The 26,030-nt window shown below is 45.9% G+C and overlaps 1 protein-coding gene across 2 annotated transcripts; it reads right to left on the bottom strand.

Moving 5' to 3' along the window:
* Positions 1-3,946: 3,946 nt before the first annotated feature.
* On the bottom strand, positions 3,947-25,019 carry RNH1 (ribonuclease/angiogenin inhibitor 1). Of its 2 annotated transcripts, none has more exons than XM_080974684.1 (10): positions 24,879-25,019; positions 14,159-14,258; positions 13,016-13,186; positions 11,179-11,349; positions 10,329-10,499; positions 9,014-9,184; positions 7,536-7,706; positions 5,960-6,130; positions 5,146-5,316; positions 3,947-4,588 (listed from the first exon to the last, which is right to left on the bottom strand). In XM_080974684.1, the coding sequence occupies exons 2-10, from the start codon at positions 14,242-14,244 to the stop codon at positions 4,501-4,503; spliced, it is 1,371 nt and encodes a 456-aa protein (XP_080830810.1). In that variant the 5' UTR covers positions 14,245-14,258; positions 24,879-25,019; the 3' UTR covers positions 3,947-4,500. The 2 variants fall into 2 exon arrangements, with proteins under 2 accessions (XP_080830810.1, XP_080830809.1); XM_080974683.1 differs by lacking the exon at positions 24,879-25,019 and adding an exon at positions 19,966-20,102.
* Positions 25,020-26,030: the final 1,011 nt, after the last annotated feature.

The raw sequence follows: 26,030 nt of genomic DNA, 5'->3' as shown, positions 1-26,030 counted from the left end.
GAATTTTGAGCTACGCCGGGTACAAGACTCCTATTGGAGAATAAGCATGATGCAGAGTAATCCTTGTTGTGCTACATTGCATTGCACTGTATCTTTGGTGATCAATCATAGCCGAGTAAGATTGTCTTCCATAAACACGGTTTTAACAATGAGACTGTGACTGTGGAGGCCAATTCTGGACCCACACGTCCTTCCACAGTGGGGACATTGGTTCCCCGGTGGGAGTCGATCCCAGTGAGGGTTTGCCAAGCATGCCTTCCTCCTAGCACATTTCTCCCTTGCGTTCTGAGTTTGAGTGTCTTCAAAGTCCATGACACCTTTGGTAAAGGCTGTTCTCCAACTGGAGCGCTTGCCAGTGTTTCCCAGTTGTCGGTGTTTATACTACTTTTTTTTTAGATTTGCCTTGAGACAGTCACTATATAGGCAGCAGGTGGCGCTGTGGTCTAAACCACTGAGCCTCCTGGGCTTGCCGATTGGAAGGTCGGCAGTTTGAATCCCCATGATGGAGTGAGCTCCCTTTGCTCTGTCCCAGCTCCTGCTAAACTAGCAGTTCGAAAGCACACCAGTGCAAGTAAATAAATAGGTACTACTGTGGCAGGAAGGTAAATGCTCTGGTTTCCTTCACGGTGTCCCATTGCATAGAAATGCCTTAGTCATGCTGGCCACATGACCCGGAAAGCTGTGGACAAACACTGGCTTCCTTGGTCTGAAAGCAAGATGAGTGCCACAACCGCATAGTCTCCTTTGACTGGTCTTAACCATCCAGGGATCCTTTACCTTTACGTTTTTTACCTATATAGGCAGCCAAGTCAACTAGCACTACCTATTATTCTGGAGTGGACTTAGTGAAATTATTCCCTTATTATCAATTGTAACCACAAAGGCAAATGAGTAAGGAGCAGCCTTCCCATCAGGTTATTCTGCACCACTGAACACAAAGCTCATATGCCTTCAGGCTGGCCATATCCCAGAGCAAATACTGAACACAAGAAGATTCCTGCCAGGAATGCCAAAAGACATTTCAAGGGTCAGAGAACAAGGTGTGTGGGGCCAGTACATTCCTTTGTCATGGAAGCCTAGCCTGTATTGAGAGAGGGAGTGCTGGCACTTGTCCCCTTGTTGAGACTACGGCAGCATGAGAGCATTGAAAGCTTTGATACCACGTCATCTAACTTCCCAGCAAACCAATCAGAATGAATGCTCAACAAAGAGGTTGCAGGGAGGAAACCCAAGTCTTAAACATATTGTGGAGCCCATCTTAGACATACCATGGTTGCGTGTATTCAGGCCCCTGTTTGCTTTCACCAGGGGGAAAAATGACCCAGACAGTCTGCAGATTAGCAACTTAACTTCCTACCCATGTTAAAACCACCAAAGACTTGCTAGAACTCAAGATCCTGTTTGGAAGTGTTGCAGGAATATTTGAACTGTGCCTGCTTGTTTATTCTTTGTGGATATCCAAGAAAGTTTTTAGCAACCCGTTTTTGTTTGGATTTATGTATTTTAGTATGGTAGCCTGTGTTATGTTCTGGGTGTAACACGGGCTTCAGGTAAAAGTTTACAGATGCCTGAGTTATACACCACCCTTCCATTAAAAATAAATTATCAGGGCAGTATACAGCTAGGGTGGCTGAGTTTCTGCTTTACAGAGCAGGGTCCTCTCTTTGAAGAGCTGTATGGTCCAGATCAGCATGAACGATAACAGACCCTAAGAAAAGAGTGTTGCTGCTTGTCTAGGCCCAGTCTTCCCCACTATGGTGAGATTCATTGCCATACGTTCACACACACACACACACACAAACAAACATATGCAAGTCTGTGTACTCTTATGGATTGCCCTCCAAAAGTGGCCATCCCATTTACACTAGCAAAGCAAATCATCAGGCAGAATATGAAACAATTCAGCAGAAACAAACAAAACAGCTGGAAGCAAATATTAAACAGAATTTCAGAAGCCCAAGTTTATACAGAAGTTTTAAACAAAGCAGCTAATGGCATGAGGAAATGTAACCATTGGTTTCCATCTTGATTCTGGGCATGAAGTTTTAAGGTGTCATACCGACACCTAGTGATTGGTTCCAGTTATCCACAAAAGGTAGCTCAGTCAGACAGAAAACCAAACATTAGCACCTCTTCACATTCTATTATCCATTGGAAGATGAATTAAAACAATGAGTGCTTCCAGGCATGTGTACACATGCCAGCCCACCCCACTCCACCTCCCCATTTAATGTAGATTTACCCTTTTCCGAGGAAAATCTGGTAGTGTGTTGGGGGGGGGGGGAGAGTTGCTGGCAATGCCTCTTTTTGCAAATTAACCCCTCATCCAGAAAAACGGGATCATTTTGCCTGACTCCAAACAGAGCACAATCTTCTCCTGAAAACTTACAATGCTTACTCATAATGCAAAAAGGAAATGATACACGTTTCTGAAGATTATGTAGGGGAGATGCACTTCCTGAGTAAATCTTTTAAGATTAGAACAGCACAATTTTACTCCAACATCCTACCAACAAACCAGGAATAAACTTTTTTTTGGGGGGGGGTGCATACCTCAGTGTTCGAGCATTTGTGTTGCGTGCAAGGAGGTCCCAGATTCAACTTCCGCCGCCTCTAATAGGGCTGGGAATGTCCCACATGAGACCCTGTAGAGCTGGGCTGCCAGTCAGAACAGGCAATGCTGAGCTAGATGGACTAATGGCCTGACACTATTTAAGGCAGCTTCCTATATTCCTTTGATCTAGGACCTTGGTGTTATGTTCCTTCTTGCCAGCAATGGAGCTGCTCCAGTCCCTCTGGGGTAGCAGAGCCATCCTTTTCCTTCCTCATCATTGTACCCTTGGGATGCTTCTCCTCCTTGCTAGATGGAGCTTTGCCTTCCCAGGCCCTTCCCCACTCAGACTCTGCAAAGGAGAGCAAAATCTCACTGTGAGTGATCAATTTCCCCTCTTCTCCTCCATAGCCTCAGGCTTGACTCCTTTTCCCTCTTGTCCAGCCCAAGGCTTTGAAGAGCACATGGTGAAGTGGTTAGAGTGCTGAGTTGAGACCAGGGTTCGAATCCCCCTATCAGTTATGAATTCCACTGGGTGACCTTGGACTTGTCACCATGCCTCAGCCTAAGCCACTCACAAGGTTATGGTAAGGATAAAATTGGGATAAGGAAGAATCCTGTAGGCTGCCTAGGAATTAAGGCACATTAACCGGGTGGCGCTGTGGGTAAAACCTCAGTGCCTAGGACTTGCCGATCGCATGGTCAGCGGTTCGAATCCCCGCGGCGGGGTGAGCACCCGTCGTTCGGTCCCAGCTCCTGCCCACCTAGCAGTTCAAAAGCACCCTTAAGTGCAAGTAGATAAATAGGTACCGCTTTACAGCGGGAAGGTAAACGGCGTTCCGTGTGCTGCTCTGGTGCCGGTTCGCTGGAGCAGCTTCGTCACGCTGGCCACGTGACCCGGAAGTGTCTGCGGACAGTGCTGGCTCCCGGCCTCTAGAGTGAGATGAGCGCACAACCCTAGAGTCTGTCAAGACTGGCCCGTACAGGCAGGGGGACCTTTACCTTTACCTTTACCTTTAACCATTCATTCAGGTGAACTGTCATCTTTAGTGTCTCAAGACAGTTACTGAACAATGAGAATGAACAACACCCAGAGCACCAACCTTCCCGTAAACCTAGTATTACCTTACAAGTCCAGCTACACTAATGATATATCATGATTAACTACAATCAGTCAAGAAGAAAAATAGTATACCACTGGTGTTGCACAGAGCCATACTGTATAGGTAATATTTTCTTTTTCACTTGGCTGTGTATATGGGCTTTAAGACACTCATGAAATGGTACTTCAGGTCTGAGCTTCTGAATATCCAAAGGGACCAAGATGTGGTGTTCTTCACCATCAAAACCATAAGGCCATAAACCAAAACCAAAACCATAAAATCAGAAAGATAGTCTCTTTGCAATCAAACTTTATTTTATATTCCTACAGGGCTAGATTTGTTGATCAAGATACAAAAAGTTCACTCCTTGCATTCTCAGCAGAAAATATTAATATCAGAGATACTTAAGGGGAGGGGCAATGTTGCATCCTAATTTTTGGCAATTAAAAAATGGGCATTATTCCCCAATTTTTCTAAAAGTCTCCAATATAGTTCTTCCCAAGGGAAGAGTTTCAAGTCATCTGCAAGTAACCATTATTGCTTTATGGCAGCTGGCAGGAGACGTATTCTACTTTGTGCTGATCTTAGTATTTCCCAAGAGGCAGAAAACCCACCAGCATATGCATTCTGGACTCAACAGATAATTCCAGAACTTTCCCCATATGCTGCCTCACCACTGAGGTACCAACACATTCCTAGCTTTGAATGTGGTTTCTAGGCATATCACAGCTCCATGAAATCTGGAATCATAAAAGTCCATCATCATATGGTCTGGTGACTTGGTATACAAAAAGAATCCCAACAGAAGAAAAGGCAGTCGAAGTGGCCACAGCAATGTTGCACCACTCATGTAACAACTTTAAATCCAGGCTTTGATTCTTCCAGGGCCTTCAGCTCATTATCCACGTCAGCAGTCCAGTAAGTGTCGTACAAACTGCAAGAGAGTTCAGACATTAATGGTACTGAGAAGTCATGCAAAGCAGGTAACCTCCCTTATCTGTAAGAAAGAAGCAGCGCACACAACACTCTATTTCCCCAAAGTGAAAGGGCTTCCGATTGTTAACTTCCATTTGTACAGAGACAAGCAGTCTGGCTACTACGCCTGCCACCAATGGAAGTAAAACTTCCTTCAATATTAAAACTAGACAGAGGCTGTTCCTGATGAACAGACCCATGTTTCCAAAGAAGGAAGTCTAGGATCCATATTTTCGTTCAGGTGTACAGAACCTGTGTGCTTCCAGGTGTTGCTGAACTGCTCCATCTCCCATTAGTCCCAGACAGCGCAGCCAGTGTAAGGGGTTGTAGTTATGGATGTCGGAGGAATCGACTGAAAATGGGTCATTATGCAGGTTTCATTCTATCTGCTCTTAGGGGTTCAGATGCCATTTTAATTGGGGTGCACTTATGGACTTCGTCATCAGACCCACATCTTTGAGACGCCTTCCCCAACCTCATTCCCTAAGCCTATTACAGCACGAAAGAGTCACTTACATCAGGTACTTCAGGTTACAGTTGGGACTTCTCACTGCTTCGCAGAGCTTACGCACACCCTCATCTCCTATATGGCTGTAGCTTACATCCAGTTCTTGTAGGCAGGGTTTTCCAACGATGACTTCGGCAAGCTTATCGCAGCAAACCTCTGTGAGTTCTGATTGTCCCAGCCTAAGAAGAAGGGCAGAATAAGCACCAGACATATCCACAAGGGAGGAATATCCCTGAAGATGTCTCCTCTGCTGAACCCACAAACAAATTTCACACTGCTGCCTTTCAAGCAAGCATTCAGCTAATGTGAAGAGGAACAAGTCTCGGCCTAGGAAAAACGTAGTTCGCCCTTTAGTTTACTCAAGTGTTCCAGCATTAAAACATGCTCCAAACTGGCAAATTTATTTTTATTAATTGTAAAACTTGTAATTGGGTATTTCACATCACATGCCCTTCTTTTCAAGTATGGTAAGCTGTCACCATAGATGAAACATAGCCATGGAAGAGATCTGCTGCCAAGCCTTAAGGCAGGCTTCCTCAACCTCGGTCCTCCAGATGTTTTGAGACTACAACTCCCATCATCCCTGACCATTGGTCTTCCTAGCTAGGGATCATGGGAGTTGTAGGCCAAAAAACATCTGGAGGGCTGAGGTTGAAGAAGCTTGCCTTAAGGCAAAACAAAGAGGCACCAGAATGCCAAACAGGGCAGCCCCCTCCCCTCCGTATTTACAGCACTAACACAAGAGTTCTAAGCTCAATAATGTTTTAGACAAACCTTAACACACTGTTTTCAAGAGAGCAACAAATGTCTAAGGTGACTTACCAGAGGGATTGCAGGTTACAGCTGGGGCTCAGAACTCCTTCACAGAGATCAGTCACCCCTGCATCACACAGATTATTTCCACCGATATGCAGCTCTTTCAAAGTCCCGTTCATGCTGAGAGCAGAGCCAAGGCTCTTGCAACAGGCTGAAGTCAAACCACATTCTCTTAGCCTATGGTAGACAAATAAGAATATCTCTGACAAGCCTGACAACTCTGCAGTGCAATAGGCCATCTAAGGTTACTTTTCCTTTCTGTGGAGTCAATCATATCTGACCAAAACAATATCAGAAACAGACTCAATACACATCCATTATAACTTCTTTAAATGGTGTCTGTTAGACAACTTGTAACCATAAACAGATAGTAGATCAATATCAGGCAAATCGCTCCAGCAGAGAAATTAATAGACTGCCTGAAGAAGGCAGGAGGATGGGCTGACAAGTTTAGAATGGAATTATTTAGTTCCTTCTCCTCTGGTAATGGAGCAGATTCTTCAACAGGGCCACCCTTGACTTATGGCTCCCTCTGAAGGGACACTATGCTAAATCAGCTGGGAATTATATCAGACAGGCTTGGATCTAAAAGACAAGGCACAAGGGCAGCCCCATATAGACAGCATTGCAATAATAAAGTCTTGAGGTTACCAACTTTTAATAAAAATATTTAAAAATATTTATATATATTTAAAAACTCATGCATCAGTTCTCCATGGTGGTTTTTCAGCAGGGGCTATATTTTGAACTGATCAAAGGCTGAAGGGTCAGCAACCTTTGCCCCACTCAATTGCTCCCACATGGGCCTAGATGACAAATCACTTTCTTCTCCTCTTAGGAATAGCCCAACTTTTCATATGTATCATTCACTTTTTATACCCGTACGGCCCAAGTTAAGCCTTCTCACACCTGACATCCCGCTGTTTCAGACTACAACTCCCATCATCCTGACCTTTGGGTCCTGCTGGCTGGGGCTGGTGGGAGTTGCAAATCCAAGAAAGGGAGGGCCAGAAATGAGAGTAGGCTGGCCGAGGCCATAGACTGTGTGGTGTAGGAGATGCTGTCCTGCCAGACTGCTGACCAGTGATGAGGAGTCTAGGAGCAGGCAAAAGGCTATCCAATCCATCTGCTCAGCCATTTCCTAGCAGCCCTGATGACCTGGGCACTTTCCTTGCCTTGGCTGACCTTGCAGGAGAACTCAAACAAGCTTTGGTCAACTTGAAACACCTGACTCATAGACTTATTTGAAGAGTGTTGTTGCTGCACTCACCCCCTTAGTAGGAGTAGTTTAATATTTTACGGGTTCCCCCTCCCCCTTCTCTATCTGGTTTTGGTCTGTTGATTTTCTCATGAAAGACAGCTGCTATTGCTCACTGCAACTTGACTTGGTGGACAAAAGCTGCATAAAGGGATCCTTATGATCAGAAGCTGGAATACTGTGTCATGCTGAACGTCCTTGGAGCCGGACTGAGCCTCTTGATAAATATCCTTAATAGTCACAGACCCACCCTGTTTACTCATGACTTCCTTGTTACACCTGCAAAAAAAGCCACAACAGAAAAATAAGCCTCCAGCTCCTTACCACAATGACTCAAGTTTAGATTTTGGGTCCTTCAGTCCTTGGCATAAGAACTCCATCCCTGCATCTTTTAGATCATTTCCAATCAGGCTCATCTCCTTGAGAGTCTCTTTGGTACCAATGACATTGGAGAGGTCCTTGCAGCCAGGCGCTGAGATATTGCATTCCCATAACCTGAAATAATAATCAAGTCACTGTCTTTAGTCACTGGCAAGATCTGAAGAGTGTGTTATAGAAACTTCAAGCTGTGTGTGCCGTTTGGAACCCCTGGAGTCCACATGAGCGAGACCGTTTGCTATATTAAGACAAATCCTCATACACAAAGTTTCCCTCCTGCATTAAGCAGGAGCAACAGACATCTCCAACCAAATGCGTGTGCGGCCTACAATGTAAACCCCATGTCAGCCAAACAGACACCTACTAGAAGCGAAGTGCATTTACCAATGTGTCTAAGCCTGAAAGGTCCAATAACTCCTTAGGGCAGGGATGGCTAACCTGTAGTCCAGCTACTGTTGGAATTCAATGGCCATCAGTCCCAGCCAGGATGGTCACTGGTCAGGGATGTGGTCCAACAATATTGGAAAGCCACAGGCTCCCTGCCCTTGATTTTGTCAATAAGTGTGCATGCAATTTGGATATATGACCCTTATTCACATAAACCTCCACATTTTCTCCCCTGGAAAATTCACCAGTGAAAGAAGCAGCCAGTGCTGCACATGCAGAGTTCTACTGATGCAACAGGTCATGCCTGTCCTCCAACCCTCTAGAACAGATTTTGAGCATTTGCAGAAGGCTGCAGAGGAGGTAACTTCTGTTGCACAAGCAGAAGTCTATTGCACTAGCAAGAAGAGCAACACCGGATATGAAACATTTAGAGTTCCATCTGCAAAACTTGTTTGGCAAACATTTACTTGGAGTCCTAGGAATGCACATTGGTGAAAAAAATGATTTACGGAGGACAGAGCTTTTACCATTGATTCCCATTGGCACTGCAAGAGTTTTAAAAAGCATGTTTTCCAGGGCTGGGAAATGTACAGGCTTGCAGGAATGAAGTTTATGAGACTGAATTCTGCATGAGCAGCTTTCAGGATCAGGCATGTAGTTAATCAGATCTGGCTCCTACAACACACAATTCAGTATCCACCAGCACAACCCACTATATATTGCATTACAAAAAGGTACACATTTAGAAAAAAGTAGAAAAGGAGGTAAAAAAATTACAAGGGGCTTATAAAGATATTATCAAAAAGGTACATGGAAAATATTTGAATTACACAGAAATTATTTAAGTGGGACAGGAATTCTTTAAAAGGTGCATAGTAAAAAGACACATTAACAATCACATAGGGATACCAAAATACTGCAACCACAGTGACACTATTCGAAAACCAAGAAAGATTATATATATATTTTTAGAAAATAGTCTGCTCTTGTGACAGCCTAGTTGACAAGCTACACCTGCTCTAGATAAAGCCACTTACCACAGCTTGCGTATTTTGCAGTTGGGATTCAAGGCCCCCTGGCACAAGAGGGATACACCTGCGTTACCAATCTTGTTCTCGCCTATGCAGAGCTCAGTCAAGGATGGCTTTGAACTTAGCACAGCGCTGAGGTCCCGACAGCTGGCAGGTGTGATGTCACAGCTCTCCAGTCTGCAGGAAAGCAAGAAGCCAAAGCACAAATTACGTTCCGTTCAGCAACCCTGCCCACAGCTGCTGCCGCACACTAGCAGACACACACATTATTTCAATTTTGCCAAAACTGCAGTTTTATTGGCCAGTAGTGAAACGCCTTAGAGGCTTATTGAGCACTGCAAACTCCCCCCCCCCCCAAAAAAAACCTTATCGAAATGATTGTGCATCAAGAAATGCAGTGGAATATGAAGTGTGTGTTTCTATGCCATAAGATGGTTTTAGGAGAAAAGAAAACCTTCAATTGGTTTTATTTAGAAGTGGCATCACATTAATCTTAAAGGAAGATTCCAATGCACTGTAAAATTGCATATACAGTCGTATCTTGGCTTTCGAACAGAATGCGTTCCAGAAGTCCGTTTGACTTCTGAAACATTCAGAAACCAAGAGACGGCTTCCAGCTAGTTGCAGGAGTGTCCTGCAGCCAATCAGAAGCTGTGGAAGCCGCGCTGGACGTTCGGCTTCCAGGGCAAACTGGAACACCTACTTCCAGGTTTGCGGCGTTCAAGTTCCAAGTTGTTCGTGAACTAAGCTGTTCGAAAACCAAGGTACAACTGTAACATGTCACACACACTGCCAAGACTTCTGCTTTAAGGGCCACAATTACAGAGGTTGCAGCAAGTAGCCATTGTTACACCCCACCCAAACCAATTTCTCCCCCCAAGTTACCCAGGAACCAGCTGAGCAGTTACAGAGAGCTGCTCCTTCTGCAATTTGTTGCATCAAAGCCCTCCACATGCATTGAGGGGGGAGCTCCCATTGAAGCTTCCTTCACTCGGCAGATAACCAGACTTTTCTTCTTAACGGTGCCCCTCACTCTGAAGGCTCGTGAGAGCCACGAGGAGTTTGCGTAACTGCCCAAGCAGTTCTGATCACCGGCAAAAATGCAGGAAGCACTGACAGAACCAAAGAGGTGAGCGCTTCCAGAGCAGCCATGAAAGTTGCAGAAGAGACCATGGCTAATGGTGAAGGATGTGTGGCAGGTGCAGTGAAGCGGGTGCAGCCTGTTGAACAACTTAACCTGTTAAGTTCCAAACCCAACACAGCCTAAGCAAGAGGGGCTGAGCCTGGGGAGAGAGCCAGGGGTTGGAAATAGAGGCCTTACTGCAGTGATTGCAGGTTACAGTTGTCGTCCAGCACACCCTGGCAAAGCTGCTTCACTGCGGCATCCCCTAGTTTGTTGTTGCTCAGGTTGAGTTCCTTCAGGGATGGCTTGGTGCGCAGGGCAGAGCTGAGAGCCTCCACGTTCTCTGCTGAGAGCTCACAGTACTCCAGCCTATAGGAGAAGAACAGAAAGACACCCCCCCAATAGATAAGAAGGAGGCTCAAACAGTCTGGCATTTTCAAGCACAAAGCTTCCTCCTTCTGAACACACATCTGGACCAGCCCTCCACAACCTGGTGCCTCCAGAGGTTTGGGGGAGCTCCGTTGTCCATCATTCCCACCCAGTATGGTCAATAACCAGGCATGATGGGACCTGTAGTCCAAAAAACAACTGGAGACTCCCAGGTTGGGGAAAGCTGATCTAGACACAATGATTGTTCATGGAATTGTTTTAATGCATAGTTTATACTTTAATGTTTGTGTTGTTAGTTTGTACACCTGTTTCTTAAGAAGCTTATTTTGGCATTAAGCGGTATATTAATTATTATTAATAGTAAATATTTCCACCCGTACCAGCTCTGATCTCTCAATCTCTCTTGGATATTGTTATCGGAAAGTGTGTGTAAATCTGAGAAAAGACACTGTACAAAACACACTTTGTATAACTTTTTACAAGCAATTGGGGGGTGGGGAGGAATTGTTCACCATCAGCCTCAGCTATTTTCATCCAACTCCTTGAGAGTAACTCACGACCATGGCAAGATGCATCTGAGTTCGAAAAGAGATGCTTTCTAACTTGAGAAATCTTCTCAGCCAAGAGATCTTTGCTAACAAATCTAGTAGTCACTTACTGAAGCTTCTCCAGATGGCAGTTGGGATCCAGAAGTCCCTGGCACAAGATCTTAACTCCTGCTGTGCCCAAACTGTTGTCTCCCAGGTGAAGCTCAGTCAGGGATGGCTTGCTGCTGAGCACAGAACGGAGACTCTCGCAGCAGCCTTTGGTGAGGTTGCAGTTCTGCAGCCTGGAAGAACAAGGCAGAGTTAAGCTAGCCTCCCTAAAACTCCTCATTTATTGTTTTACCTTGACGCCTAGATAATTGAAATATTATTTGAAATATACTGTACAATTCTGTGTTTGCATAAGACTATATCCTAAGCTTACATCTATAAATTCTCTGCAGATGATACTGATGCCCATGGGGAACCAAATATTAATGCTGCTGTCTTTTGAGTAGGCAAAGGCCATGTATGTCCCTTAAGAGTTATCTCAAGGGCACAAAGCTTCTCCCACCACAGCTCCTTTGTGCTATAGGCCCCCTGCCCCCCTTGATTCTTGCCTGCCTTACAGGTTTACGGACTGGCTTAGAAATGTTTGTTGGCTTTTGTTAGCTGCAACACAAGGAATCCCACAGCAGAAAAAGAATCCCTATACAGTGTGTTTCAAGCAGTACCAGCCCAGCAGGTATGTAGAAAAAATGCTGCCTAACAAGTCATAACACTTAACAGAGTTTTCAAGAGGAAAAACAGAGGAGCCAACCCTCTGCACTCCTCTTCTCAGTCATGTAACTAGAGACACCATCCCCTCCATAGTGATATTTTCTATATATTCAAGCCATGTGTTATAACTGCAAACTGTGGTAGGAGAAAACAGCCTACAATATCAGAGACTGCACTGCACTAGTGCAGCCCAGACTGACGGGGGCCATTTAAGTCATGGAGCCATAAAGCCATATGATCAGGAAGGCCGTAATTGCCATTTAAAAAACAGTCACATTTCACTAGAAGCCACTTTCCAGACTGCTCTCTGGGGTGCTGGCGCTAAAACCAAAACACATTGTTTCAGTTGTCAGGATGAGCTAATGAACACAAAGCCCCCTTGACACTTGAGATGTTGTTCTTTGATCTGCTACTAGTTTCATATTTCCAGGTGCCCAGTTCCACTTCACCCAATTCAGGAGTAGTCACAGAGATCCTTTCCTTGTCCCATATGAAGCCAATAATAACATGTGAGCTTTGAAAGGTGTGAGAGCTAGAAAAACTCAACATCTAACCCCAAATAGGTAGGTAGACAGACAGACAGATAGGAGCCCAAGTTCTGCAATCTAACCTATTGGTTCACTGTGAAGGTGAATCAAGGTGTGGCAGTCTTTTTAGAGCATGCAAAACAGCACCACTACTTCTGGGCAATGTTGGGGGAAAATACATTTTAATGTATTTTTAATCTCCTGTTGGAAGCCGCTCAGAGTGGCTGGGAAGGCCCAGCCAGATGGGCAGGGTATAAGTAATAAATTAATAAATTATTATTATTATTCAACCCTGGCGATCAATGGGGTGACAGGTGTCACAGACAGTTCGCCCTCACATCCCTATTATTATTATTATTGATTTCCCCGCCCACTTGTATGCCAGCCTAAGCAAATGGTTTGATTATAGGTTAGCAGAGGTCCCACAGTCCAGCTGCTCCAGGAAAAACTCATACAGTGGTAACTTGATAGGAAGAATATAAGAAGCAGAGATCACAGTTCAACAATAGCAAAAATAATTTACTCTAACCCCAAAAGGAATTCTGAGCCACTTTCTTAGCCAGAAGGGAATTTATCACTGACAACCTTCCTGCTGTGGACATTTCCATCTGTGGAGACCTTCGGCTAACAAAACTTAAGCCATGACAGATTGATGGGGATTTACCATAGTTTCTGAAGGTTACAGCTTGGACTCAGCAATCCTTTGCACAGCAACTCTACAGCAGCATCTCCCAGTTCATTGTTGTTCAATTTGAGTTCAGTCAATGTTTGCTTTGTGCTCAGAAAGGCGCAGAGATCTTTACAATGACTAGCTGATAGACTACAGTCATCCAACCTGAGAATGAAGGGGAAGAGGAGCCGGGTGTTAGCTCTAACAAACCAGCTGAGAGAAACATTTCTCCTCTACAGAATTCTTTTCCCCCCTTCCAACCTGATTTGGAAGACTTCCAGAATATTTGAACAGCAAAAGGTGAAATCCAACATTGTCTATCAGCAAATTGGAACCCTTGTTACAGCAGATTCCCCATATATCCATAAGCAGTGCTTTTTTTCTAAAAAAATGTTTTGAGGTACTCATTTTGACTCAAGAAAGTCACCATTTTATAGTTCAAATCAGGGAAAATAAATATAGTAAATGAACAAAAGTACAAAGATTCACAAAATGTTTAGAGGTATGCATACCTCTGAGTCCCGCCCCCCGGAAAAAAGCACTGCCCTTAAGCCTCCCATGCACTCACAAAATAAATCTGCAACAATAAAATAATTCAACAAGCAATATGATTTTCAAATGAAACAAGCGCAGACAAAAATGACTGCTGATTAGAAACAATTAAGTTAGACATTGCTTTCATTCGCATGCAGCACTATGCCAAACCATGGCTTACAGCAGTGATGGCCACTTGGCCCTCCAGCTGTTTGGGGACTACAATTCCCATCATCCCTGGTCCTGTTAGCTAGGGGTGATGGGAGTTGTAGTCCCATAAAAGCTGGAGGGCCAAGTTTGGCCATCACTGGCTTACAGGAACAAGCCAAAATCATATCTGACTTGCTCCTTCCCCTCTGTGTGCTGCTACTGCCACGGTGAACTTGGGCTTGTCTCTCCCAGACAAACCATGAGCAGTTAACCAAGAACAAAACTTGGTAACTGATAAATGAGAATGTGAAATCTGGTTGTGAGAAGCATCTCTAGGTATTTTGGGGCAAGCAAGCATTACACCCGCTCAAGTTCCATCGGAATGGAGCCCCTGCAGTTGTGAGACTTTATGCACACCTTAACACACATGGGTTTCGCTGACATTGTACATACCTGATGGTTTTGTACTGGCTCAGGGTTGGAAGAAGTTCCTTCCAGCTGGACCCACTGAGCTCTTTGGACTGGATGTCGAGGTCCATTTTTGATGCTACAGCTGGAGAGAAGGGGGAGAGAGAGAGGTGTTATTTTCCTACAACAAGGGTCAAGGGGAAGGCTATTGTTCCCATTCAAACTACAGCATTTTTGTTTGCTTTTCTATAGCAGAAGCCACTATGATGCCCTCCACATGTTGATGAACTCCAACTCCCACCAGCCTCTGCTACCAGAAATGATGAGTGCTGGCAGCCCAACAGCAGCTGGCAGCCTCACTGCTGGCTATCCCTGGTCTACAGCATTTGCAGCTATCTCAGCTGCAAGCAAGAATTTCTCAAAAGACTCCACTTGCTCAAGAACTAGCCTCCTGCTGAAAGGTACTGTTTGCGGCCGCTTGCAACTTAACCCAAAGAGGCCCCCTTCTTAACAAGAGCTGATGCAACAGCCGAAAAGCACACACATGAATCATGCAACGCTTCCATATCTCTGCCGACAACCGGTCTTAACCACATTTACTAGAAGTGAACCTCTGAAGGGCAATGTTTCAACATTTGTAAACTTTAGCCCCATTCTGAAGGCGACTACGGTACATTCCTGATCTGCACAGCCTACATTTGTAGTGAGTATGCGAGTTTAGAGAGGGCCCTTAAACCAAGGCATGCTTTCCCACAGCAGTGGGGGACTCAATTTACAAATGGAACACACTCAACAGGAAGCAGAACATGTTCTACTTCCAAGGCAAAGTTCACAAACCAAAACACCTACTTCTGGGTTTGCAGCGTTCTTAATCCAAGTTGTTCATAAAATAAGCTGTTCTTAAACCAAGGTACCATTGTACTGTTAATCTGGACCCAGCAACTGCACTGGGTTTAACACACACAGCACAGCAGCCACGATGGATCAAATAGGATACGCCATTTATTTGGTAATTCATGATCTACATCTTATGTAGCTCTGCCTGTATGAGCAATAAAATTAATACAAAAGATGGAAAATTCCACCTTCTGTTCCAGTTCTCAATAGATATAAAAGGTGTATTGAGAACCATACTGTGATGTCAGTTGATTCATTCTGAAAGTGTTTTTTTCAGGGTGAGTGTGTTTTTTCTTCTTTTCTTTCCTGATAGTTGCTCTGCTTCATGTTCTTTCTCTCACCTGGTGGCCACAAGATCTTGGTCTGCTGTATGTATGACTCCCTATATTCCTTGGGAGGGATGGCTTTAAAAAAGAAAAAACTTCATGAGATCTTCTCATAAACCTCCCACATCACACTTGGTTTGGTCCCAAGGTTAGGCCAGGATTTGTGATATCACTTTGCAAAGTGATATACGTAACTATTCTATCAATCTCTCCAAGGGGTACACTTTATAATCAGCTTAATACCGTCACAAACCACTCCCCTGAACTCCAGGCATTTGGTACCCTTGGGTTTTTTCCCCCTTTTGAAATTTCAAGTGAAATTTGATATAAGGTTAATCAGTGCTTTTTTTCTATAGAAAAAGGGTGCTGGTACTCAGAATGAAGTTGTTACAATAAGTGCCACACTTTTAGCCTTGGGGGGGGGGGGAGAATGGTGCTGGTACTATGTACCTTTCAGTACCTCCAGGAAAAAAATCACTGAGCTTAATTATTCTGGGTTGAAGTGCTGTTACGAGACATTTCTGAAAGCTGATTCACCAGTGAGCTGGCAGAGAAAGCACGTTTCATCAGCTCCAGAAAACCCAACCCAAATGCCCAACCTAACGACTGGATCTTCCCAATATCTGTTCCTGGAAACAACACAGAAACAGACTCTGTGAATACTTGTCAAGCAGGTCACCTGGTATTAATATTGCTGTGCCTCAGAAGCTAGCAACATTAAACAGTTTTAACAAAGCACTCACCTATGTGCAACTCTCTCTCACCTCCCTTTTCATAGTACACAGCAGACACTGGATACTGCAGCCAGGAAGGGAAGTAGGACAGGTGAGCTAATGGTGCTTAACCCTTTCCATACCCTGTCATTTGTCCACTCAAATTACCTACTTTCCACCAGCTTTGGATAGAAAAAGAGCTAGGAAAGATATGTGGTGGGGAGCCTATATCTTTCTCCCAAATGGGCGTGGGATGATTTTGAGTGGAAATAGCAGAAGGAGACAGGGTTACCTACTTATGACACTTTTTCTGTGCCTGATCACAGATTCTGAAACTGTCGGGGGGGACGGGACCTCCTAAGTAATAGTTCACAAATTATCTGCCTGGTTTGGCCATCAAAGGACATCCACTCATTCATATATATATATATATATATATATATATATATATATATATTTCCACAGGGCATATTTGATGTGCACTATTCATGAGTGTTCTCTTGATTGCTGCTTTAATGGATGACAGGGGGCCTTGGCCAGAAGAGCGGTGGTCGGGCTTATTTCTTTCAGAACGATCTGTTGCGGGGTTCAAGCTGGGTCTCCTGTGCCTTCTGCCGAGCTCTTTGAGCTCCTCCTCTTCTTCTTCCAGCCTCCAGGCTTCAGCCATCGACGACAGGAGGAAGAGGACCCCTTTCTTAGGCTTCCCTCTGCTCCTCCATGGCGTGGCTTGGAGCTGCCCTTTCGCCTGCACCTGCCGCTCCCGCCGCCCGCCGCCTGGAGAGGAGGCAAAGCGTCCCTCCTGCGCCGCCGCCGCTTCTTGCTTTTCCCCTTCCTCGAAAGTTTCAAGCGCGCTCTCGGGGAGGCTGCGAAGGCCTCGCTCTCTTTCTGGTCTCGGCTAGGGAATGGCAGGAGCTGGGAGGGCGAACGCCAAGAGAGGCTCTCCCAGCTGTGGCGGCCGGGAGAGAAAGAGAAAGGCAGAGGGAAGTAGGAGAAGGTGGCGTTTCCCTGCCCATTCACAACATTCCGGTATCCTATATATATATATATATATATATATATATATATTCGATCTGTACTGCATATTCTTTTTGTAGGCTGATAAACTGCACGGAGAGAGTCTCAAGTCTTGGGGAGGTATTTGGCCATATGATATTCACTTCCAAGTAGTTCCACTAGAAAAGTTTGAGTAACCAGTTTACTACTGATCACCTTTAAAGTAACAGACCACATTGTCAGCATGTTGCTGGGCATATCAAAGAAGGAAGTGTTCCCTAGAGATCACCGACTGTGCCCACACAATGCTTCCGGCTTAAACCATCTGCCTGCAAGAACCTTGCAAATTCAAATGTCACTAGAAATTGACAGTTCCTTCCATTCATAGAGTTGCAAGGGACCAAGTGGGTCATCTAGTCCAACCCCCTGCAATGCAGGAATCTTCCACCTAACATGGGGCTCGAACCCACAGCTCTGAGATTAAGAGCCTCGGGCTCTATCGACTGAGCTTTCGAGCCACATATCCTCCCACTTTGCACAGCTGAACTTTTGCCTCTCTCCAGGTAACTTTATACCTCAGTTTGTGCACTTTATTGTTCCATCTGTCAAAACATGGCAATGAGTATAAGGCTCTGGTGGCTTCCAACTAGAAAAAGGAAAAGGACCAGATCTGCAGATTCCCAGAACTTGGGGCACAGATTCAATGCTTCTCCAATGTTACCATTTTATTGCCTTCTGGAGGGACATTATTGCACTATAGCACGGTGAAAGCATGCGCTCACACATGGAGCATTTTAAGTGTGGAAAGTAGCAGGATTTCAGGAAGAAGCACCAACTGGAAATGAAGCAGTATGCCTATCCCGAAATCCCAGCAGGCACAAACCATATTGAAAGTGGGGTCATGTATCATCAGCCCTATACCATCATGAGCCCAAATCGTAATGAATACACAATAGAAAGGACACCTGAAGCCTGTTCTCTTTTCTACCCCCTACTGCGATGGCTGGAAGAAACCACTAGTTTCTAGACATCAGCTATTTATAGCTGAACACACCCTTTTGGATAATTGGGCATCTAGGGATTTTCCATCCTTGCAACTCTATTCCCTTTCCCGTTTACATCATGTATGCAAATACAACATATGCAAAGCCTGCCAACTCCCAGTCGTTAAGAGGAAAAACGTACCAGGTTGATAGGCTTCACTCAAAGGAAGCTGCTGGTTTTTGACAGCCATTATTTTACAATGGCACAAACGATGGTCCTTCACTTGTTCCAGGTGGCTACCTCCTACCACCCTTAACCACTGGCAATGCTGACTGGGACTGATGGGAATTGGCATCCAGGGAGCCACGGGTTCCTCATCTCTAACTTATACCAACAAAGAGCTGGCCTATATGGTCCTATCTAATATGATACGATCATAGAGGTTTATCATAGAATTGTAGAGTTGGAAGGGACCATGAGGGTCATCTAGTCCAATCTCCTGCAATGCAGGGATCTTTTTGCCCAGTGTGGGGTTCGAACCCATGACCCTGAGATTAAGAGTTGCCACAGACCTACTTGTGAAAGCAATCGGCTCATACTTTATGCCTCTCAACTGAACAGTCAAGAGCTCCAGCTTGCGGGGTGGGGAGAGAAACCAAAGCAAGCATTGGGAGGCTGGTTGTAAATTGCCTAGTAGTTGTGAGTTGTTTTTTTATCTAGATGCCATGAACAATTAAAAGGAAATTCAGCGAGTTTGATTCCTGTGTTAGAGCATGAACAACAGCTGACAATAGGCAACGCGGGGGAATGCCAACCACATGCTTTTCAAAACTGAAGCGCACTGCAAAACGCACAAAACCTCAGGTCACAAAACAGCCTGATGCCAGCAGTTGAGCAAAGCTAGCTAATGAAACATAAAATGCTGTTCACAGAGAAAACCGACATTCTTTTGGAACCGTATAAGTACCAGATTCATAGAGCTTAGGCAAGGGCCTTGCAAAGCCACCGAGCCCAGCCCTCTGCTCTATGCAGAAAACCCAGAGTGGGAGCATCCCTAAACAGACCTGGGAGTCTGGCCTCTGTGTGAAAGAGACAGACTCTGCCTTCCCTCAGATCAGCCTTTGCTAACCTGGTGGCCTCTGGGTCTTGCTGGAATACAGCTCCCTTCAGCCCCAGCCAGCTCAGCTAACCAAGATCTGACACCCTCCAACTTCAGCTCCACACGTTGGCAGCAGAAGGTTTCCATGACAACTTCCAAACACACAAAACACACAGATCACTGGTGCCATTTATCCTCTCAAGGGATGAGAGCGGGGAAGCAACAAAACCCACCCATTTCTTACTGTGTTGCTACTTTGAAATGCCACCACTGTCCTTTCCAAATGGGAGGGGGGAATCCTCCATATACCTACCCAGTGCGAGTTCTTCCACCACAAAGCTTTCAATATATATATTATTGTTATTATTAAGAAACTGAGCCACCGCAGCACACTTTTTGCCATAGTAAAGGGGCAGAACTTCCGGGGAAATTAAAGTCATTCTCTTTTTAATCGGGGAGGGCGGCTATTACAGCATACAAATGACAATGAATTGAGTTTATTTCACTGAAGCCCGAGAGCAAGTACTCATTCCTAGCTAGGAACCATTTTCCCATCCCCGATCGGCCACTTTCTGCAGTGTCCGGCTCAGCAAGGAAGAGGCTGGAGTGCCTCCCTCTTTCCTTGCGACACAAACGCGTCAGAAGCGGGTTAATTAAAAACAGGAACTCAAAACCAGCCTTGCTTTCCAACCCCGCTGCCTAAACTAGAAATCTATTATTTGCGCGCATCGCAGGCACCTATGACACCTGGTTTAAAACGAAAAACAACCACCCGACCACGCAGTACTTGTTGGCCAACCCCAATACCTTGAAAAGAGAACGAGGTCTGCGCTTACTTACCCGATCTTCGGCCCGCGCGGAGAACCAACCCAAATACAGTTTTGCCGAAGCCAAGCGCCAGCGCCGCCGCCGCCGCCCGAAACGCAATAAATAGCTTCTCGGACAACCCACCCCTAAGGGGAAGCGCTGGAACTAATCTGCCTAGCCGCGCCTCCTTCTGGGCGGGATCGCTCGCCTACAGTGCCGGCTGTAGTAATTAGATGGGCTCTGCTTTCCCCGCAACCAAGATGGAGCCGATTCTGTTTGGGCAAGCTCGGCTCCCGGGTCGCCACGTGAGGCTTTCCCAGGTGTGCGGTGACGCATCAGTCTCCCCTTTGGAAGAGTCATCACAGCAGCCACAGGCGGAAGGGAGTCCTGCTGGTTTTCTACGAGTCTCCTTGTTTTTACAATACCAGAGGTGCGAACGCCTTTGCTAAGAAGATCTGGGATAGCACTTTTGCTCTGACTTGCCCAGAGTCTGTAAATCTACCTCTCGATGAGGTTGTCACATCCTTGCTTTCGACCAGTAGTGTGACATTCAAGAGGTGCAGATTCCCCCACTTCTGCATTGCCACACGGGGAGAAGATGCTGTGCCTGTTGGCTGCCTGGAGAACTCCCAGAGCAACAAGCAAGAATCCTATCCCAGGTTGCCAAATTGCCAAAATTCAAAACTTATAAATTTGTCACACACACCCTGAGATTTTATTTATTTTTTAAGAAGTCCAAGCAAACAAGGCTTTAAGAACCTGATGCTGGAAGGCTGACCTTTTCACAATTTTCTCCACAGGTTACTTTTGAAAGTGCGTCTTTATGCTTTTCTGCAAACAGATGAACGTGTGCAATAAGCAAACTTTGGCCCACTGTCTTATACTTCCAAGCATGAATTTTCACCGACAACACTGCAATATATCCCATCTGTACAAAATAGGTCCAGTGATAACCTTGTGCATTGAGGAGGAAGGGGCCATGCTGTTCATCTCCTCAAACTGGCTAGGGGTGATTGATAGCTTATCCTGGTATACACACTGGAAGGATGCCTCTTTGAACTAAGCAGGCCTTACTCCTAAGTAAACATGTATAGGATCAGGCTGCAAGTGTGCCCTGGAGATGCTCCCACAAAGGAATAGCAAGTAGAGGAGCATGGCAGCCAAAACATTTTAATGAACACATATAACTAAATAAGGTTTTCAAAATGGGAAGGCGCTGCTATGCTGAGAGAGCATTGCTGCTGTTCACCATTTATGAAAAATAGCTAGAAGTGTACTCTTGCCCAGAAGAGGTATAGCAGGGTGTGTATAGGTGATTTTAAAAAAGAAAAGAAAGATTCCCACCCAATATATGGCATAATGCCAAAGACAATTTCCAGGAGTACCTCAGATAAGCACAATTCATGTTATGAGGCAAATAATGTTATGTTCATACCTGAAGCATTAAGTCCTAGAAGCATCTCTCCTCTTCCATAGCAACAAAAATATAACAACAACAACCTAAATAACTAACAATTTGCTACCCATTTATGACATTCAAAATCTAGAACCTGAGGTGGCTGCCTCACACTGATAAATGGGAGAGATGGCCCTGGCAACTGCCACCCCTTGTCCCCATGGGCATCCATACATGTAGGTAAAAATCAGCTGTTCTTGTTTGTCCACAAACCTATAAAAAGATGGAGACAGAGCTGATGTGGGCCAGGGAACACTGATAATTATCTGTCTTCTCCATTCTCTTCTCCTTCTGCCTATGTAATCAATTTCAGACCTAGCCCAAGGCTGCCAGGTCTTTTCATACAAGCCTCTTTCAGGAATCCTCAGTTAATTAAGTGCCCTACACTTTGTCCCCCTTTGGAAGCACCTAGTTTTTTACCAGAGGGTTCCTCCAGTTGAATTTGTTTCTGGCCATTCACGAATCCCATATACTGTCCTGGTGTATCCTCCCACAGCCTTGGACTGCTCCCCTGTCCATACCTGTTCAACAGTGTGGTGACCTTCATTCCTGACATCCTTTTAAAAGACAACTGCCTATGAAGGAAATTCCAGTTTCCTCTTTTCGTAAATGCCTCCAGCAAAGATTACTTTATTCTCTGATTTCACAAGTTCTAGTTCCTCCTACAACTGCCTGACCTAAGGAGAAGCAAAGGGCTGTTCTTCAGCTTTGCAGTTTGAAACAGGTACCGGGTGGAATTCAGTGTTGCATTATGTTGAACAATCTGTCTGTGCAACCTCCTTGGGGAGTGTGAAACGGGAGTCTGCTAGAACATTGGGATGGAGGAATGGGGGTTGTTAGACTTGGGACTCTTCCACACTTCCACTTGACCTGCCACTTTCCTCCGGGAAACCCCACTGTTTACTGCTGAATTGGAACAAACATCAATCGGTTTTTCTATAGATTGACAGCAGCGGATTTTCCTGGAGGAAGCAATGGGGCAAATGGAAAACCTCTCAGACCTGTGTTTTCTAGGCACAGAATAAACAGAATAAGTGTGGATGAGCTCTTAGTGCAAAAGGAAGAAATTTCAGGGGCTACAGGGAGAGTCTGTTAGGGAGGAATATACAAAGAGAAAGGTTCTGTGAGTATGCATGTCCATGGGATTTTTTAGGGGTGGGGTGGGGAAACCAAAATAAAGCACTGAAAGGGGGAACACCCTAGTCCATGGGTAAGCAAACTAAGGCCCATGGGCCGGATTCGGCCCAATCGCCTTCTAAATCCGGCCCGCGGACAGTCCAGGAATCAGCGTGTTTTTACATGAGTAGAAAGTGTTTTTATTTAAAATGTATCTCTGGGTTATTTGTGGGGTGTAGGAATTCGTTCTTTCCCCAAAAAAATATAGTCCGCCCCCCCCCCAAAGGTCTGAGGGGCAGTGGACCGGCCCCCTGCTGAAAGAGTTTGCTGGCCCCTGTGGCCTAGTCTCTCAACAAAAAACAAACAAACACCTGAGCAGAATTGTGCCTGTACATTTTGCCTCCTAGCTCAGGTTCTACAAATTCTAGAAACCTGCTCATTTTAAATGATAACTGGGGATTTGGAGATTATGTTTCACCAGCGGAGGAGAAACTGCCATGTTTGTGGGATACCTGTTAGGCTCCAGTAATGCAGGCTGTGCACCTCAGCTCTTAAACACCAACATATTTATGTACATAACACCGAGACATATGAACTTTGGCCACTTTCTTGACAAAAGACATTGCATCATAGCACTGATGGTAAACTTCTTGCTGCAGTGTATGTAGACTCACAAGGCTCTGACTGATAAGGTCATCCCAACCCATTCAAAAGTCTTATGATTTTAACAGCATGATTATTCAAACCATCTAAACTGGAGGACTTGATTTTACATACTAAACTTCTTGCTTCGGTGTGTCAGTGCTATATTGATTTTAGCGTGGCTGTGCCTATGCACAGTGAGAATAAGTCCCATGGAATTAACTTGCATCAAGAAGTCTGTTATTGAGCAACCTGAAGCTATTTGTGGCAGTGAGTGGCTGGTGCGAGGGAGTGGGTGGGTGTTATTCTGCTTGCATCTTGCTCCTCCTTTGTCTTGGGCTGTAGGAGCCACCCTCATCATTCTGCCCGGATACTGAGGTCCAGCTCCGAGGGCCTTCTGGCAGTTCCCTCATTGTGAGACGTGAAGTTACAGGGAATCAGACAGAAGACCTTCTCAGTAGCTGCACCCATTCTATGGAATGCCCTTCTGTCAGATGTCAAAGAGTGGCAGTGGCCTGGGAACAATTCCAAGGGCCATCTGAAGAAGCCTAGGGGCCACATTCAGGCCCCAAGTTTCCATCCTTGCCATAGGCACCTGGTTGGCCACTGTGGGGAACAGGATGTTGGCTCAGCAGGGCTCTACTCAAATAAATCCAGTCCCTTTGTAATAAATGGGGCTTTGGCTCTTACTTTGTTTTCTAGACTGGGGCAATTGCTTTTGAAAACTGTCCTGGCAAATCTGTTGAGTAGTGGGGTACAACTCTTTTAAATAAACAAAGCAGGCAAATGTTCCCTGTGTCCTGCATCATGACAGACACTATTTGGGTATGAGGTGATGCCCTTAAGAAACATTAGGAAGCTGCCTTTAACCGACTCAGACCATTGGTCAATCTTGTTCAATACTGCCCACACTGACTGGAAGCCACTCTCCCGGGCTTCGAACACGGTTCTCTCCCAGCCCTACTTAGAGATGCTGGGGATTGACCTTTTACAACCATGGTTCCCAACATGGGGCACACGCCCCACAGGGGGGGCAATTTGATTTTTAAGAGGGGCAATTCAAGAATGTGTTAGACCAAGTTAATGGCCTTTTAGGCTTCCTCCACGTGAATCGGAGTTCACTTTTTGTATAATAAAAATTATATGGCCCGGGGGGGGGGGGGATCAGGATTTTAGGTGGGGCATGGCCAAAAAAAAGGTTGAGAACCACTGTTCTACAAGCAGAGCAGATGCTCCCCACCCCACAGAACTTGCGGGGGGCGGGGCTTCTCCTTCTCTGACTTATTCCGAGCGCTAATCCACGAAGCAGGAAACGGCGTCCTCGCTTTCTAATGACTCATGCATCCCAATCCACTTCTCCAGACTCATCATGAGCTGGCACTGGAAAATAGTGCGCCATCCCCGGCTGCTGCAAGCGGATTGCTAACCGGGCCCCACTTGCATTCGCTACCGAAACTCCTAAGCGCTTGCATCCCTCGTTGGAGAAATCCCAAAGACGCAGCGCCCTAAACCACGGCGTAGCAGCAAACTGCGCGAAAGCATCCGCGTTCCTCTAGCGGCGGCCTGTGCTTGAGGTCAACAACCGAACTTTCTTTTTTGCACAAAGAAGCGCCATCGCGCCCTTTTATGACCGCCTTGGCCCTCAGATCGACTCTCTGCGCGCATCCCTCTCCAAGCCAGCCGCCCAAAGCTCCTTTAAGCAACCCCAGCTTCCCCGGCCTGCCATACTTACTGCGCGGGTCTGCCTTGGCAAGGAAGCTGCTGGGAAACGTCAGCCGGATGCTTCCTACTCTCCGCCTGCTGGTATCCGCGCAACCGCCAGAGTTTGGGCTCCGCGCGCTTCCGCATTGCCAAATCGCAAGGAAACGCCTTGGATTGTGCGTGTAAACTTGCTTGGTTTTCTAACGGATGTATGCCCCCGATCCTTCCTTCCTACACGTGTTGGGGGGGGCAGGATCAGCAAGAGACACGCAGCAAGGGTGGCTAGTGTGTATGAACAAGTATATTTCTTTAAAAGAAGCGGGGGTTAAGACATGTATGCGGGAAAGTAAAGGGATTGGAAGCCCCTGCTGTTAGGTATTTATTGCATTTATACCCGACCACTTTCTCGAGGGGGCGCACATGGTTCTCCCCTTGCTCATTTAATCCCCGCAACAACCCTGCGAGGTAGCTTAGGCTGCGGGGCTGTGATTGGCCCAAGGTCACCCAGTGTGAGCTTCATGGCCGAGGGGGGCTTTGAACCCTGATCTCCCCCAGTGGTTTTCCCGGTCCGACACTCTAACCACTACACCACACTGGTTCCGCGCGATCACTGATGCGCTCTGATTCCGAGTACTGGAAGCAACGTCACCCCTTTACAGACGCTTTTGCTATCTACCGACAGCCCTGGAAAGGCACGGCGCATGCGCACAATTTGGTCCAGGCCTGCTGCGGGAATGTTGTAAAACTGCCGCAAGGTGGCATCGTGCAGCTTTCTCCGGCCCGCCGCTTGCGTGGCTCGCACTGACACAGCCGAGGGTTTTCTCTACCCTTCCAGTCACGCGCCAGGCTTAGTTACAGCTCTACGGCAACTCCTGATTGGTTGGAACGGCAGCGATTCAAAATGTGATTGGCTGCTTGTAGGAAAGGGAGAGTGTTGGACTGTTTATTTGGAATTCTCCGCTGAAGGCTGCAATTTCCTCATGCGGGCGTCTGGAATGCGCAGCTACCAGCAGCCTTTCCTCCTCGGCATCCAGTTTCCTATTCAAAAGAGCAACACCACCTTCCTGTCATCCAGCCGCTCTGCAGCAGGTGCTGTCCTGACAGTGAAAGCGGATTTTTGCATAATATGTCTATAAGCAGCAGCAGGGTGCCAACACTTACATAAAATGATGCGGTGCACACA

This window comes from Podarcis pityusensis (assembly GCF_964106645.2).
Source record: "Podarcis pityusensis genome assembly, chromosome: 1".
NCBI lineage: Eukaryota > Metazoa > Chordata > Lepidosauria > Squamata > Lacertidae > Podarcis > Podarcis pityusensis.
The sequence above is the reverse complement of the archived record's forward strand: the minus strand, read 5'-3'. Positions and strand labels throughout refer to the sequence as shown.